The 17,607-nt window shown below is 40.0% G+C and overlaps 2 protein-coding genes across 3 annotated transcripts in view; one reads left to right on the forward strand and one right to left on the reverse strand.

Moving 5' to 3' along the window:
- nvl (nuclear VCP like) overlaps nt 1–2,947 on the reverse strand; it is a 29,498-nt gene extending 26,551 nt beyond the window's left edge. The window contains exons 1-3 of one of the 2 annotated variants that reach the window (XM_037124459.1): nt 2,809–2,947; nt 2,290–2,363; nt 181–251 (exon numbers count right to left, since the gene is read on the reverse strand). In XM_037124459.1, coding sequence (XP_036980354.1) covers nt 181–251; nt 2,290–2,346 — 128 coding nt within the window. In that variant the 5' untranslated portion in view covers nt 2,347–2,363; nt 2,809–2,947. The remainder of the gene's footprint in view (nt 1–180; nt 252–2,289; nt 2,364–2,808) is intronic. The other variant, XM_037124458.1, reaches the window with a different exon arrangement.
- Nucleotides 2,948–3,077: 130 nt separating this feature from the next.
- LOC119033879 lies at nt 3,078–10,992 on the forward strand. Its single transcript, XM_037124461.1, has 6 exons — nt 3,078–3,728; nt 4,183–4,286; nt 6,793–6,919; nt 7,072–7,206; nt 8,564–9,107; nt 9,374–10,992. Exons 1-6 carry the CDS (start codon nt 3,393–3,395, stop codon nt 9,850–9,852), a joined length of 1,725 nt encoding a protein of 574 aa, XP_036980356.1. The 5' UTR covers nt 3,078–3,392; the 3' UTR covers nt 9,853–10,992.
- Nucleotides 10,993–17,607: the final 6,615 nt, after the last annotated feature.

Consider the following 17,607-nt stretch of genomic DNA (forward strand, 5'->3'; position numbering starts at 1 on the left):
ATGTGGATGACATCTGTGTGTTTGTACCTGTACCTGCTGCTATGATGACCTAATTACCCCTCAGGGATTAATAAAAAATATCTATCTATCTATCTATCTATCTATCTATCTATCTATCTATCTATCTATCTATCTATCTATAACCCCTCCTGAAAATATTCATCATTCTGATCAACTTGCCTGTAGAGTTTTTGAAGATCCAGGGCCATGGCTGAAAGGTCCACATATTCCCTGTTGCTGGCTGCCAGATACTGAAAACAGAAGTCAACATGAAACAAAGTCAACATGACTGACTCCAACATAAAAGAATTCAGACCCAGTCTCTAATCACATATCTAGTGGCATGGAAACGGCATGAAATTCATGGAAGAACACCAGCAGACTTGGGCTATTACATTTATGTGACATCACCACTTTTGTCTCATCCTGATCTCCTCTGATGGCAGCACAGTGACCATTCTGTCATTAATCAAGTCTCTTGTTCAGTTACTGTTTGATACACACTATATGGCCAAAAGTCAGTGGACTCCCTTGCCAATTATTGGATTCAGAAGTTTTAGCCATACCCATTGCTAAAGTCAGCACATAACCATGAAATCTTCACAGACAAACCTTTTAAATTGAACATGGCTTGTTAACAACTAATGGCACATTCCAAATTGTGGAATTTTTGCCCCACTAGATTGTCAGGAGGTTAATGAAATGGGCTTTGATAACAGAGCAGCAGCGTGCAAGCAACACCTCACCAAGCAGAATACCATGCAATGGCTGGAGCTGTAGGATTGCTGCCAATGGATTCTTAAGCAGTGGAACATTACCTACCAGAATGTATAGGGCCTACTCTGAAATTGGGTGGAAGTGGGGTGATGGAGTCCTGTCCTCAACCTAGCGGTGAGCAATCTGATGATCTTAGATCATGATCGACCTTGAACGCATCCACAATCCACTCTTCGGGGGAAACTTGGAGGTTTCAGTATTACTGGTCTTCTAACTTCCATTGTATGCTGGCTGGATAAATCATGTCCCATGGCTCTTCTTTAAATTAAGATGAATATTTGTCCAGACACACAGAACAGGATGATATCACCTATATGCTACTAATCAAGCCATTACAAGCTGTAACTTGCACATTTCCAGAACCCAGTGAAAAACAGAGTGAATGACTGGGAGTAGCGGTAATGTAAGCAATTTAGCCTTGAGAACAATAAAATATTTCTCATTCTGATTCTGATATGGAATAAATATCAACTTCATATATTTCAGTTTCAATGAAATTAAAATAATCATTCTTCTATAAAATCTATGGTCAGGTTTTCCCAATAACTGAAGCTATATTTGAAGTCTGTGGCAGGACCAGATAACTTAGGTGAATACTACATAGAACCAAAATTGTTTGCCAGGAAATTACAAATAGTGGAGATTTCATTTTTTGAAAAAGACAGATTCTTCATTGTGGTAAAAAAATGACTGTTATTAATTTGATTACTGTAACCGTTCAGCAAGCAGTATTTTAATGAATGAATGTTGCCATGTTTCCTTAAGGTCTCTTGGATGTTTAGGACAAATGTCAACCCAATCCCGTGAAAAATAAGCAACTACACGCTAAATTTAGGGCCAAAACTCACAACAACACTGCTCACCAAACACCAATCAGAGTAACGCAAACTATAACAAAATGTAAAGACACCAAGACAATCCTGACCAGGTACAGGCTCCAGTGACCACAAACTGACAATCCAAACAGGAAGACACAAACGATCATGGCAAACAAAAGAAAACAGAACATGTGGTCACTGTTCGACAGGCGAGGTTGAGACAGAGATGCACTTGAAAAATTCACAGAAACATAAACATTTTTCTTAACAATTCAGCTGAATAATCTCAGATTTCAAGGATCTGAATGACCAATCAAAACTAAAAATACTCCTGGGAGAAGGAGCCACGGCATATCTTGCTGCCAAATATATATCAACATGCCACAACCCGAGGGACCGTGAGTGACACACAAACACACACACACACACAGATTATTCTGTATATGTAATTAATATAAATATAAATTAATGTAAATGTGAAATTGTAGTATGTGTTATATGGTTTTTTAAAAAAAAGGAAAATGTTATATTTCTTGTATCACTTTGCCTAATGACACCACCCTATCATGTGGTGTCATTAGATCATTGTATTGTAATACCATTCTTACCACCGGCAACATGTCATGAATCGTATCATGAATTACTATGATTCTCACAACACACAGCCCTTGTCAATAAGAGGACAGACTTTTACCTGTTCCACTCTCTGTCTGAGCCGACAGTCCACCCAGCCACAGCTTCTGTTCTTCATGTTGAGCTTCTGTGAGCCTGCAGGAGAACAACACTGAAATGAGAAATGCAATCACAGCCAGAAGGATGAACTAGCACCGTGAGACAGGCTGTGATTTAGCTCTTGGTGACAGCGAATGCCATGATGGTGTCTGTCATGCAGGCAATCTGGAGACACCGCAAGAGATTTCTACACACTGTCAAAGCAGTGTCACACATACACAGTTAAGGCTGCCCACACACACTGATAATAGTTAGCCATGTCTCCGGTAATACAGGTAGAAAATCATGTACAAGCAAACAGAATGTAAGGTTTGAACTCGCGACTTTACAGTAACATTTCCTTTGGGATGTTGACGAGCTACAAAACTTGTGGTGTGTGTCCCATTAACTTCTGGCTGTAATGTGGAAACACACGAGTCGACACAAGCACATTCAAACTGCCGAGTGAATGACAACTGTAGCGTGACGCGCAGTTACTTACTTCAGCAGAAACACCATACAGCCAAATGTCTTCAACTCTTCCGTTAAACTGATTATTTACTGTGCATGGACGCTGGCAGCGTGACTACCGAGACTCAGGACCGACCCCGGAAGCAGTAATGAACACATCCGGTTAAGGTCTTTCAAAATAAAACACGATCAGTCTTATGTGGTAGATTTTTAGAGATGTTTGAAAAAATATGTAATAATAACTAAATAATATATTGCTTTACCTCGTATAACAGCATTATCGCCGTCCTACAACTTTCTAAAATTATAAATGTATACAAAATACATAAAGACATATACTTTACAATAACTTTACAATATTGTAGTCTTGGTTTTCTTCATTGTAATTTCCCAACACAGTGTAACTTTAGTTGAGCCGTACAGTTTCGTTCGGAATGCACCAATTTAACTGTTAACTGTTAAATGTTGTGTAGGCATCGCTGTTTATGCAATCTTTTGAATAGAGTGATGGTGAAGCTTCTTTCACTTTTACTTCCTCCTTCAAGTGGTCTGACAGGTATACTTCCTCATTGTAGTTCGACAGAAATTAGCTGTGTGTAGGTCGGTGCGACGGTCATGAAGGACGATATTAAAGCAGGAGAGCAGGTGGAGGTGACCCGTCAGGAGGTTTATGACGGTTACGTTAAGTGGTATCTTCAGTGTACAGAGGTTGGGCTGTGCCGCGACGCCTGCCTGCTGGACACGGCGGCTCGGTACCTGCAGAGGGAACCAGAGCCCAGTGGAACTTTCACACTTTTCCCATTCTACACTTCTTTAATTGACGGCTGTGCAAACCTGAGCACAGACTGCAGGAGACTACTGTCTGATTTTATCAAAGCCGTCGAACTGCTGGAAACACTCTGCGTCAATCTGTTCCTTCAACCATGGAAGAAGGAAATCAAGACTCTTAAGGTGGCTCTCTCTCTCTCTCTTTCTCTCTTTCTTTCTTCCTTTTTTCTTTCTCTCTTTATTTATTTAGCTACTCCACCTTTCCAGGTAACTAACTTTGGTCTATGAATGGAATGTAGTGTGCGCAAGTAAGGTTTCCTAACATTTAGGCTTCATGGGGTTCCATGAAGTTGTGTTAATCAAAAAAACGTTGATATTTTTCTCTAGCGCCACCATCAGGGCAGATGTTTCACTTGTACAATTAAGGCCTGACTGATAAAATAGCAGGGTGATAGTAAAGACCTATGTTTTATATGTCAACCAATAAGCAAGAAGAAAATGAAGTACAGTAAGGCCAAATATACATTTGAGGTAACTTCTATACCACATGCACATACTTCCTACGTATTGCCACAGTTAAGACATTCTTACTAGAGTTTACACTGAAATGTATGATGTTTCTCTGTGTCTTTTACAGACTTTTACAGGGCCATTTGTTTACTGTCTCCAGCCAGTTTTCAGCAGTTCTGCCATTCAGTCCACGCTGGCCTCTATTGGCTACCTTCCCCACTCTCAACAAAGGTAAGGAAGGACGAGATGAACCGGAGGAGTGACTACAAATGCACTAGATATAAAGTCACAAGGCCTGTTAGCTGCTGTTGGGGTGTTTGCATGCCAGAACATGCATGTAACAGCATTTGAAAACAGTGTTAAAATACATGCCAAATTAGGGAAAACGTCTATACCTGGATACCTGGATCCCAAATCAAAAAAAATAAAAATTGCCTTTGCTAAAATAATGAAAAACTTGAATACCAGAAATCATGACCCAGTTAATCTAAATGATCCACAGACCCTGTTGTTAGCAGTTTCATGTGGGGTATTTATTTAAATGTCATGCTCTTTGAGCACCAAATGCTGAGTACCATCTATTTCGATTATATTTGAGACAAGGCAAACATCACTACACCAATACAATCTAGATGGATAGATGGCATTACAGGTAAGGTCAATGATATACACACAAAATAAGATATATTAGATATAAGAGAGATATTTTGATATTTGAAGTCCGTGTAAAGCAAATTCAGCCATTTTCTTCTAAACACATTAAAAAGGTCATACAAGTATTTCTTTAAAACATGTAAAAAGCATTCAACCATTTAGAATTTAATTTTGGAGCTAGGCTCACAAACTGTGTTTCAGGATTTCTGTGTTCAGGATTTAATTTAATCATGCTGATTTGCATAAACCCGGCCCTGCTGATTGCTACTTGATTGTGTTTTCTGACATCTGAATTTTTGTTTTCTGTTTTGTGAATATTTTTGGTCCCCTAAAACAATAGGATACATTTCATTTGCCTGTTATTGAATGTCCAGTATCCAACTGTGGACACATACCTCAAAATTAATAATCAGCACAAAGTCAAACACCATGCGGTGGGAATACCACCTTTGGTTCATAATCCGCACTAGACATCAGATTTTATTTTGCGGCATGGTGTTCCATTCTGCAACGACAGCAACTCACACTTCCAGGAGGTCACATGGTGGGTCAGTGCTTCAACTGGTCCCCGTAATGCTTTATGGGTTTCATCAAGTGACTTTGCCAGTCGTTCCACCTAAAGGACACCAACCTACTGGAGTTGTGTGATAACCACACGAGCACGATGTGTGGGTGCGGTGTCATCCATGAACATGAAATTCGAGATGTACTGGTGCCACTGGGGGATGATGATGAGCTGAGTGATTTACTGCAGGTATGACTGACCTGTGACTGTTCTATTGACAAACACCGGATCAGTTTTCTGTCCATTGATGTTCCATAACACAGCTGCACCCCCTCCTCTAGCTCAGTATTAGGGACCATGTTGACTGGTGCTCACCTCTACACCTCCAAACTCATTGCGACCCATCATTCCAATGCAGGGTGATCCTGCTCATAACAGTGGACATCACTGACGACCACTGCTGGATGGTCCAACCAACATGTTGCCTGGCCTGGTGCAGAGTGACCCCCAGTGCTCAACAGTGCCTGGCATTCAAGGGCGTCACATCCAATGAGTGTCTGGCATTCAGTAATAGTGGTGTAGCCTGTTCTGGATGGTCTGATCAGACACACTGGTTCCTCTGACAGCCCTCACATGTCTCTGGAGTTGTGTTGTTGTGGCATCCCAGTGGTGTAAGGCATAGGTCCTCAGATACTGGTCATCTTCCCCTCACTGTGACTCATGGGGCACCACTATGAGGCCTTTCACACAATGAACCGGTGTTCTGACGTTTAGAGATCAGTCTGCTAATGACACTCTGACACACCTGTCCATTTGCAACATCAATTTGCCTACTCCCAGACTGGATACAGTCCTAAGCCAGGTGGCGTTCCTGCATAGTTAGCTTACGTCAGTTGTCCATGAATATTTTAAATGGCCACAACAGCTTCCACCATGTTTGTGTCAGATACACATGACTCGCCATGAGTAAAACCACTGAAGCTACAAATATACTGTTGGGCAAAATACATGCATCCATATCCCAACATCCCTAACTAATTTGGAGGAGTGTACTTGCTTTTTTATTCATGAGGGCAGTGTGGCCTGCATCTGTTTGTGCATTTTGTCAGAAATGAATGCAACATATGTGCAGGATGCAATATGCATATGAAGGGGAGGATCAGTGTAACTTCAGTATGGGCATGTGAAAGAAGTCAGCTAGCACATCAGCAGCAGCAGCAGGGACAAAAAAACTAAGTTTATGAGTGATATCTAGTGCTAATCTCCAGTGACACACATTGTGTATATAGGCTAGTATGTGAACAACTACGTTCATGATGCAGTGCTGACACAAAATCTCAAGTTCAGGAACTTAAATGTGATCTCTGTTGACTTTTAATATATTTACAGGTTAGCTGGGAGGGGCTTGGGGTCACTAAAAATAAATCAGGTAGTGGATCTTCGAGCAAATGGGGAGAAGCATAAACATGCTGGATTCAAGCCAGTGTCTGTTATGTGTAAGAGGATCAATTCATATATTTCTCCTCACTTTTTGTATTGTTTTTCTCAGTTGAAACTCCACTTTTTGGTGTATTTCAGCGAGTACAGACTCAGCGAGGATGCTAACCCAGACAGAGCAATGCTGGTGGGTTTTGAGCTGCTGCTGGCTAGGGTTGAGTGTTACCAGCTCCTGGAGCTCCTTGACAAGGACCAGCCAGGACCACAGGTAAGATCAGAAATCATCCAACAATGTTTTGCCATATTACAATCCAGTTGACAGCAGCTGATTATACCACGGACATAGGATATGGTCAAAGGTCACAGTTAAATGGTCTTATTTCATGACTTTCCTGTGATAGTTTTAATCTTACATTGCAGAAATGGCTGGAGCTTCTCCAGAGCAGAGTGCATGCTTCAAAACTAGAAGAACCCACAGAAAAGAAGACAGAAATTGTGCACAAGGAAGAGGAGGAGGAAGAGGAGGAGGAGAAGGAAGAGGCAGTTAGAGAAGAGGTAGGGCTGAGTGCAGAGGCCTGGTTGTGGGGAAGGAGGAGGACATGAAGAAAAGGAGCTGACAGCGAAGCCTTTGGGGTAGCTTTAGAATTAGCTTTTCCAAGTATACACCATCACATTGCTTTCTTTCTTTTGAGTTTCGGCTGTGGTCACACATTATTGCATAAAAAATCAATCCCGTGTCACTCTTGAGTTAATTTTAATCAATTTATGGAGTCACTTTTATGGAGGGTGATGGAAGAGCGTTTGGGCCGACAAGCACACTTGTTAGCATTAGTAGTTAGTTATTCATACCTCCCAAAAGCTGTTTGAAGGCACCATTTTAAGTTGTCCTCGCATTCATGTGGATGCCACTTGTCACACACCAGCCATCTAAACATGGTGTGGACAAAATACACCCCTACACACCCAGCAGGGTGCTGACAGCACTGAGGTCACTCAGTGAAGTCAACTCTTCTCTGTTTTGGCACCTCTGTGGTGGAATGAACCCCCCACCAATGTCCGGACAGCAGTCACTCTCCATCTTCTGCAAAAGACTCAGGACTTATTTGTTCATAGGAAAAACTACTTCTGTGTTACTGGCTTTGCTGGCTGACAAATTAAGAACAGAAACTTCCTTGAAAAACACACTCAGTTTACCCTGTTATCTAAACATTTCCACATAAACAATACAAGTGATTTGGCCACACAATCAGCATGAAAATAATAAAACATTTTTATTAATGGTCACACGACCCTGGAGATGCGTGCCCCACTCTTTTTGAGGGCAGAAATGGTTTTGCCTCCAATTTGCCTGCATGGCTGAGGACAAGGAGAGTGTGAAGCGTTTTATTTGTGAGTGTGCACTGATTGTGTGAGTATGTATGTACCCAGGAAATAGGACGAACAAGTGTGCACCCTTGATCACGCTACTAAACAGTTAAGGGAATTAATAATTATGGTTATTTGTGATGGTTATCTGTCACAAATGCCATTAAAGCCTCCAGAGGTTTGGGCTCTGCACTCGACTCTCTCCTCCAGAGCTGGCCAGTGCTGGGCAGCAGCTCTGCCCTACCTGCTCTTGTTTAAAATAAATGACCTATTGTGCATTTAATAGCCTCAAAATCTTTTTGGACCAATTAGGTATGTTGAATGCACAGACAACAAATGTTCACTTACCTGATGCACCTTTGACAGTCTGTTGGTTGAGGTCATCTCTCACTGGTTTTTCACCACTTCTTTGATCTTGAAGGACATCCAGGTAGTGGACCACTGTGAGAGGATGGATGACACCATAGACTGAGGAACAGGTTCACAAACATAACACACAATAAACTAGCTGCAGGCTGTACTAAACTCATCTCTTTTATTTCTCTAGGTACCTCAGTATTTAGACAGCAGGCTTGCAGTGAAGCCCCTGCTCAAGCCTCGACGCTGCCACCTCAACACTGTAGACCGGTCCATCATGGAGATGCAGATGACCTACCCTGACCTGGCCATCAGGGGCCGCCCTCTCCTCTCAGACAAACCTCACAGAGCAAACAACACCAGGGGGAGCAGTAAAGCAGTTCATACTGCTAGCACTAGTGATTCCAGTGATGACAGTAAAGCTGCTGAGCTCTACAGAAGGGATATTATTAAAGACAACAAAGCAGCCGCTACAACTACCTGCAGTAAGAATTATGGCAGCAAAGCTGCTGAAATGTTTGGTGAGGATGGTAGAAGTAGTGGTCAGACGTCCATCCCAGGAGATGCCATCAGCAGCAGCTTTAGTAACACTGATGATGAGCCCGGTCATCCTCAGGCCGTTTCCCTGCACATCACACTGAGAGCTGGATCCACTGCAGAGAAGAGGCTGAAGCCAGGAGACACTCAGACCACAGCAGAACCTCCTGCCAGGAAGCAACAGCAGACCACAGCAGGTAACACACACACACACACACAAACACAAACACAAACACAGCAGAGTGTGTTCATCAAAACCGAACACTAATCATGTGCTGATGAAGTGGACTATGTCTTTGGCCATATTCCATAAAACCTAGTTCTGACCGAAATCTCATTACATAACTGTTATCATTAGTATTATCATAATGACAACACAACCTACCGTGTTGTGAGATCAGTGTTGTTACTTGGTGTACTGAATTACAGTCTGGGCTGTAAATGTGAAACTCTTATTTCACAGACCCACAAAATAAGAGAGTGACCGACCCAGGGCCTCCCTCACTGAGCTCCATGGATGAGGAATGGGAGCTGAGAGAGCTGGCAGAGAAGATGGGCCAGCTTCATGTGCACGAAGCCATAGAGGAGTCAAAGAGAAAAAAAGAGAATGAGAGAGGTGAGGAGAGCACAAATAAAGAGAGAAGGAAGAAAGAGAGACAGGCAAGCGCAGGGAGAGAGGCAGAGGAGCAGAACCTCCAGAGGCCAGTGATACAGACAGGACCAGCGCCAACCCACGCTGCCAGGAGATGCAGCAGATCCTCTCAGTCTGAACCTGCCGTGATGAAAGAGCAGAAGAAGCCTTCAGCTCTGACCATCAGTACAGCAGACCGTCAGAGCTGCAGAGGAGGCAGCACAGGGTGGCAGGAAGGAGAAGGCACTGAAAGATCAGAAGCAGCCAGAGGAGACGAGGAGCAGCTGACACACTCTTATGTCATACTGTAGTCGAGCATCAGAAGAAAGAACAACGTGCTCCTAGGTTGATGTACATGTTTTGAACTCAATAATAACAAAACTACTGAGCAAACCCTTATACTCAATTGCAATGATTCATTGATTAGTTGGACATGATTAAGTTGATCACCAACTATTTTTGATTTGATTAATCGGTTTTTGATCTTTGGGTCTTTTGGACAAAACGAGACAAGAGCCTGACCATTATATTGGTTTGCTAAAATTTTCAGCCAGTATTTGTCTTACCACAGATATTGGTATGGCTAATATGCCTGATGATGATCAGAAATCATAATGCAGGAAAAGATGTTTTGGTTCATTTACATCACATTCCCAGGTAAGTTTACTGTTTTAGGGCACTGATGTCATTTTAGACAGTAAAGTTTATTGCTAAATTGTAAAATGTTCTGCCTCTGTAACATAACGTTGTCACAAGTGTTTGATAACCACAGTTTAAGGACAATTGCAAAAAAGACATCTTTTTCTTGAAGTTTTTTTTTTATTTTTTATTTTTTTTTATTTCCTAAATTCTATTTTAGCTTTGGTTCCAAAACTTTAGCTCTAAACAAGACATTTGAGGAGATAATCTTTTATCATTCTATCATTTTTTGGACCAAAAAACTCATAGATTGATGGACATATTGATAGATAATGAAATTAATTATTGGTTACAGCCCCATAAGCACAAACAATACTGTTTGAAACAGTCAGTTTAAATTAAGATTAAGACACAAATAGAGATTTCTGCTACTGCTTGGCTGAAGGATGTAATGATTTTGGTTAAATTTACTATGAGGGATCTGTGAAAAAATGTTCTACTTGAAATGAACCTTTCTTGTCAATACTTTGAGAAGTTTAAGTATCTTAGGGAATGACCCACTGGATAAAGGCTATTGATTGTAAAATTCGGTGTTATTATGAATTCCGTATGATTGTTGATTTAAGATGGAGGGTTAGGGTTAGGAGGATGCAGGAGCTGCATGAGGAAGCCTCCCATGTTCATTCTCTCATCAGGCAGCCAAATCCAGCTGAGCTGAGGCACGCAGACTGTGGCCACTCCCTCTATGATCTTAGGTCCAGGACCACATAAACTCAGTGCCCATCGACTATATATATATATATATATATATATATATATATATATATATATATATATATATATATATATATATATATATATATATATATATATATATATATATATATATATATATATATATATATATATATATATATATATATATATATATATAATAGTAGTATTACAGTCAGATAAACTAAAGTTTTTTCATAAACAAGATGCCTTTCTGAAGAATGACATTCTGTTCTTTAAGTAAACTTTATTGTACTTTGGCCGTGGTATGTGCTGTTATTTTGTAGTTGTTGTATGTTCAGTTTGCGCTCCATGCCATGTGATAGTGGTCTTGAGTCACATTAATAAATGAAATGCTTTTTCCTTTCTCTTTTAAATGATGATGATGATGTGAGTGTATTCTGAATCGTGTAACATGTGCCAGCTTTTGCCTTGGAACAGTGCAGATACGTATTTATGAAATGTTGTATTGTGAGTACATCAGCTGGCTAGGGTGAGTGGGAGAAGGGAATGTTATTTAATGAAATGTAGGTTCATCTAATGTATTACATAACCTGTGTTGTACCATTTCTTAAATAAAAACATATTGACAGAACTCTCTTGATGCCCTCAGCTGCTTTAGCTGCATAGTGACCAGTTTTGGATAACAGGCTTCAGCCAGTTACACATGTGGCTGTTAAATTACATTCAAAGATCCCATTATTCTGATTTGGGATTGTTCACACAGTATTATCACAGGTGGTTATCCCTACTGCTAGTCCGATTTTTCCAGAAAAAAAGTCTATGAAATCAGATACAAACAGAACAGTCTATAAATCCATGTGCCCAAGTTTGAATAAGGAAACAAAAAGCTACTTTTTTGGTTTGTTTGATAAAAGATGTGCTTCAACTCCTTTTAATAGCCTATATGCTCAAAGTTAACTATTTTAATATTTGGGATATATTTGAGTGTTTTACACAAAACATTTTTCAAAAAAATACTTTCTGTAATACTTTATTTTATCTTGTCCAGACCAATAGAGACTGAGAGCTGTGAAGCAACTGAAAAGTGCTGACCCACTGTATTTATTAAAGAGATAATTCAGGATTTTTGAAGTGAGGTCATATAAAGCACATATCTATAGTCGATCTGTTCTCTACCGTAATCACCGATCAGTGCAGCCTCAGTTTGGAGAAGTAGAGAGCCGCTCCAGCCCAGACGCTCAGCTTTGTGCTGCAGTGAACGGGGTCTAGAGAAAAGGCAGAAATTTAACCACCTAAAACAAGGCTCACCTAAAAAAATTCAAGTGTATGTTGTATAGTGAAAATTCACACCGCTTTACATCGCCATCAGACTGCCCTTTCTTTTGGCACTACATTTTCTCAAACATAGAAATCCGTATCCCTACACATTAGTGCAACTGGGCCTCACGCTGTATTTCACTGCTCACAGATCACCTGTTTGGGTCAGAAAGTGCATTTGCGAGCTGAGACTGAATTCAAAGACTTAAAAGATGGTGCACTCTTGTGTTTTCCGGCCTGCTACAACAAACAAGTCACTGTATACATTTAACTGTGTACCGTTGGTTGATATTGACCTCAGACAGCCTCAGACAGCTGTGGCTAGTTGCACTGAATATGGACATTAGCACGCCACCAGCATTGACTGATTGACTGATTGAATGAAATGTGGTGGAGATTTCACTGTCTAAAAGGTATCTGTAGGACTGTAAACTGTTGTTCCTAGATTCTTACGTCACGTTCAGACCAAATGTGGCGCAAATTTTCACGTAACTAGATTACATACAAAATAGATTTTGCGATTGAAGCGACATGAAAAATTGCAATAATCGCATGAAACTGTGTCGCAAAAGCCTGTCAGCATTGGCGTTCACACTGACGTTGAGGATTAACATTGTTGATGTCCAGACATTCACAAACAATTGGGAGGAGAGGACAATAATCACTAATCATGGCTATTTGTGGACACCGAGCGAAGTATGATAATACCAAGACATGACAAATAAGGAGCTGCCATGGAGGTAAGTGAGTGAGAAAGTTAGGCTACCCAGTAAGTTTTAGAAATCAGTCCCAGCACTGCACAGCATAGCTCTTATGGATCTGATCTTCATTCAGGGAACAAGCATTTTAAAAGTTGATCAACAGATCTGACGAAGCATTAATTCAGGCTTTTTACAAGACGGCATTATAATGTTGTTATTTCAGCATCTTTCTGATCCATTTATTGCCATTAGCAAGTAAGCCTTGGCATTTATGGAGCAGCCATGAGCCGAAGTTGGTGAAGAACAAAAGGTTTTTGATGAAAAAGAGGAATCAGTTTTGCAGCAGATGGTGCAAGAGAGATGCAGAACTTGGGAGGCCAGGCTGCAGGAGAGGGAAAGCCAGGAAATGCTGTCTTACATAGTTTCTTTTTACAATTTTATGTCACAATTTTACGACAACCTTTTTAGATAAGTTTTACCTGTACACACTTTTAAAAAAGAATTATAGAAGTGTATTATTAACAGTGTTAAGGCAAACAGTTGAAAGTAAAAAAAGGATCTGTATGCACTTTTAACCAGGTAAAAGACCAGGTAAAAGATTTATAATGGTCTCAGGATTAAAGTCAGGGATTTAGAATTTTAGGAAATGGACTCAAACAAGGTTCAATTTTAGGTTCTTTTTATGTTACTATATATATTAATAATGATAACAGGATAACTGCAAAGTCCATTTTTATGCAGATGACACTTTTCTTCACAGTTCTGCACCATAGAGCAAGTGGTCACAAGTCTTCGGTGTGCATTTGATTTGTATATTGAATAGTCTTCTTTGATAATATCCTTTGATGTAAGGATAAACCAAGGACAATGACCTGAGGTTCAGCACTAACCTCAACACCAAAAATCACAGTAACAATTTTTGTTAATATTCTTCAATATCAATGTGTGTCCACATACAGTGCACATAACTTCATACCTGCACCTGACATTTGAGGCAGATTTCAGTCAAACTTGGATTCATCCTATGTTGGAGCTGAGGGGTGATCTGTTAACGATGCAATATATGGTTCTATTACATATGGAAATCTCCATGGCAAATTGACATAATTCTGCCCATGTTTCATCCATTTCAACATCTTAACCAAAATTAACAATTTTAATAAAAGAACAAAAACATAGACTAGATCATCCCTCATGCACACAGACTGAAGGATGTTTTCCATGATAAACAAGTCTATAAGTGTGAGATTAGAGAGTGAGTGATGAAATTAGTTTTATTGTCATGACCAGAACAAAATATGGTATGAAGCTAGACATCCTGTTCTCCTGTATTTGTTGTTTTCTGTCAATAAATGTGTTGTCTTCCTGGTACAGACTTGTTTCTTCAGCACAATCCACATGTTCTCGATGGGGCTCAAGTCAGGACTTTGTGAAGGCCATTACAAAACCTCAACTCCAGCCTGATTGATCAGTTCCTTTACCACTTCTGATGTGTGTTTGGGATCGTTGTTCTGTTGGACCACCCAACTGCACCCAAGACCCAATCTTCTGACTGATGAGTTTAGCTTTTCCTGAAGAATTTGGAGATAATCATCCTTCTTCATTATTCCATTTACTTTCTTCAGAGCAGCACAGTATAATACTGCCAGCATCTTCACCTCATTTAAAGTTTGTTGCCTTTGTTGAGCCAATTCATGTTAAAATCTGCTTTAACTGTGATGTTTTAACATTTTCAACAGTTTATCTAAATCATGATAAAAAAGGACACACTGCAAGGAGGAGGACTGTGCAAGGTTAAAATGTTAAAATTAATCTTAGGTGACAAGATAATATTTACAATCAGAGATTCAAGATTACCTCTATTATTGCAACTATTATTATCTTTCTTAAATACCAGAGACCAGCACTCCTCTGCTGCAATAATACTCGGCTTTACAACCGTTTACTAGCACAACCATGAATCCATACAAGTTTGGACACTGTAAAACATAATTTTTGTGGATTCAGCATTTGAGCAGTCTTAACAAAGATAACTAATGTATTTACATTCAGGTTTGACACATCTTCCCTTCATAGAACAGGACCAGAGGGTCATGTTGTAATGCAGATCTGCCATAGTAGATGGCACAGGTTTGAGATATTTGTAATAAATTTGCAATTAGTTAATTAACCAAAAGTCAACACCAACTCCATTGTCACTTAAGAAATCAAACTGCTTGTGTATAAAATATGTTAAAGGCTAACCCAATGTTAGTAATTATCTACTCATTTCAATACCATGGAAAGTCGGATGACAATTTATCGTCCACAAAACACTTCTGGAGCTTCACAGAGTTGCAGCATCCTCCTGATAAACTGAGGTACATGATTTAAAACATCTGGGGAAAAAAACAACATAAAATTGTAAAATCCAACTAACATACTGCCTACTACACGCTCAATCAGTACATACTGGAACCATCAGCAGAGCATTCACAGTAAGCTATACTGACACAATACATCTTCTCTACATCACACAACTGTATCAATCACGTTAGTCTCCTCCAAACTTTCATATATCAGCGGCCATGAAAATTGTTTATCACAAATTTTAATCAAAATTGTTTATCACAAATTTTAATCAACATCATGTCCACCTAATATTTTACAATAGTATTTTAAGGCAACTATGGATAAAAGGTAACACAATTGTAAGATAAGGTAAGATGATTATTAGAATAAAAAATGGACAGGGCAGCTACTGTCGGTGTGCTTTAACAAGCAGAAGAGCAGAGATGATTGAGAGTGAGGAGGTTTGGGAACAGGAGGAGCATTTGTGTCTCGCTCTGTACAGCATCGTTTTACCTAAAGCAGTGCTTAACTGTTATAATGGAAAATTAAAGTTTTTACATTGTAAAACAAGGCCCCATCTCCTTCCATTTAGGAGAACTAGTGCAGTGCCCGTAGGAAATATGTATTCCTATAGAAAAGTGGGAGGTTAAGTAGCTTTTTCATGGATGGCCAAATGAGGCTGTGTTTGAAGGTGGAACTTCAGGGATATTTAGGTTTGTTGTGAAATCCGATATTCCAGGGTATAATTGACCATTTTTGACTATTTTTGATTTTGCCATTATATTTAACCTTGAGAACTATTTACTTGGTGTAATCATTTTCAGCACAATCTCACATGTGTGACTGTACAGTTATGTTATTTTGACATACTGTATTAACACAATGGACCTAAAATCACAAAAAAACATAAAATCCAAGTAGAAAAAGTTACATTTTTTACTGTGAAAACCACAAATATGTTTAATAAACCATTTTTTATTACTTATAATGTAAAAAAATATGTGCATACATTTTAAAAATGTACAAAGATATATGTAACTATTTACATTTAAATGCAGGCAATGCTCAGGTCTGCCTGAGCTCCTTCCAGCTGAATGAAGAGCTGCACTGCCTGCTCCACATCTCCTCATTGTTTTGACTCATTAAACAAAAAAACGACTCCACTACACACTAAACACACTACACCAAACACTACATAACACACTAACTACACACTCCAAACACGCTAAATGTTGCAAATCTCTTAAGTCTCAATATCGCTGTCACTACACCGACCGTCGTTGCCTGTCATTCATCCGCCTCTGTCCCTCACACAACTTCCTTATAAACCAAACTTGCTGCTTGGACACTTTCGTGACAAAAGCCGGTTTTTACCATTTCTTCCTGCACCAGACACAACCCAAATGTGACGGCAATGTTCGTGAAAAAGCGTGGCGGACATTATTTACCCTAAGTCCAGTTTTGCATCCGTCGACTCGGGAGGTGGGCCATGTGGGCTAGCAGCTAGCAGCTAGCTACACACTAACATCCACAGATTCCGATTCTACTTTGTTGTCCGTGCGTCTCCGGATCTCCTCAGATGGTAACAGACTCGGAGCGGACTTCTTTAGTCTTAATCCACAACAGTCAGTTTAGATGCACAGAACAGGACCGAACCGCCAGCAAAATCCTGGTCCAGCTCGCACACCGCAGGTATAAATCTGCTTGTGGGTTTGAGCTCTGCAGTGACTGGCTCTGGCGCGCACGTGGCTATGGCGGCTCCGGTGGACAATGCCGGGGAATTTGTAAAGCATTTATGTAATAATTTACTAACGGTCTCATTGCAGTCCAAACAAATGTGAGGTTGCACACCCTTGAACCAACAGCAGCCATGTTGAAACTCTCAGGTCAGTCTGATCCTGATCTGCAGAGATATTTGAGGGACACACACACACACACATACACACAGAGAGACAGGCAGACAGAGATTCTTTTCTTTTATAGAGAGCTGCTGCAACGCTGTTTTGCTTTGAACCTCCAGAAGTTTTTGGGACGACACACGACTTTTCATAAGTATAAGGATGAGTACATTTCTATTTTTGAATGAATTTCTCCTTTAATAATCCCTCGGCTGAGCAATTGTTGGTTTCCTCAACAAAGCTACAGAAAGAAAGATATAAAACGTGTGCAGGGTTAAATACAGCACTTAGGATTAAAAAGAAACCTGTGGAAACATATTCTTGCTGTATCAGGTCTAGAGAGAGCAATAGCTTGTTTGAACAATGCTGCCGTCTGTTTAGTTGCATTTGTGAGCTGACAGCCAACATATCGTACCAATACATAAAGAAGAAAATGCTTAAA

The sequence above is a fragment of the Acanthopagrus latus genome, chromosome 15 (genome assembly GCF_904848185.1).
Source record: "Acanthopagrus latus isolate v.2019 chromosome 15, fAcaLat1.1, whole genome shotgun sequence".
Lineage (NCBI taxonomy): Eukaryota > Metazoa > Chordata > Actinopteri > Spariformes > Sparidae > Acanthopagrus > Acanthopagrus latus.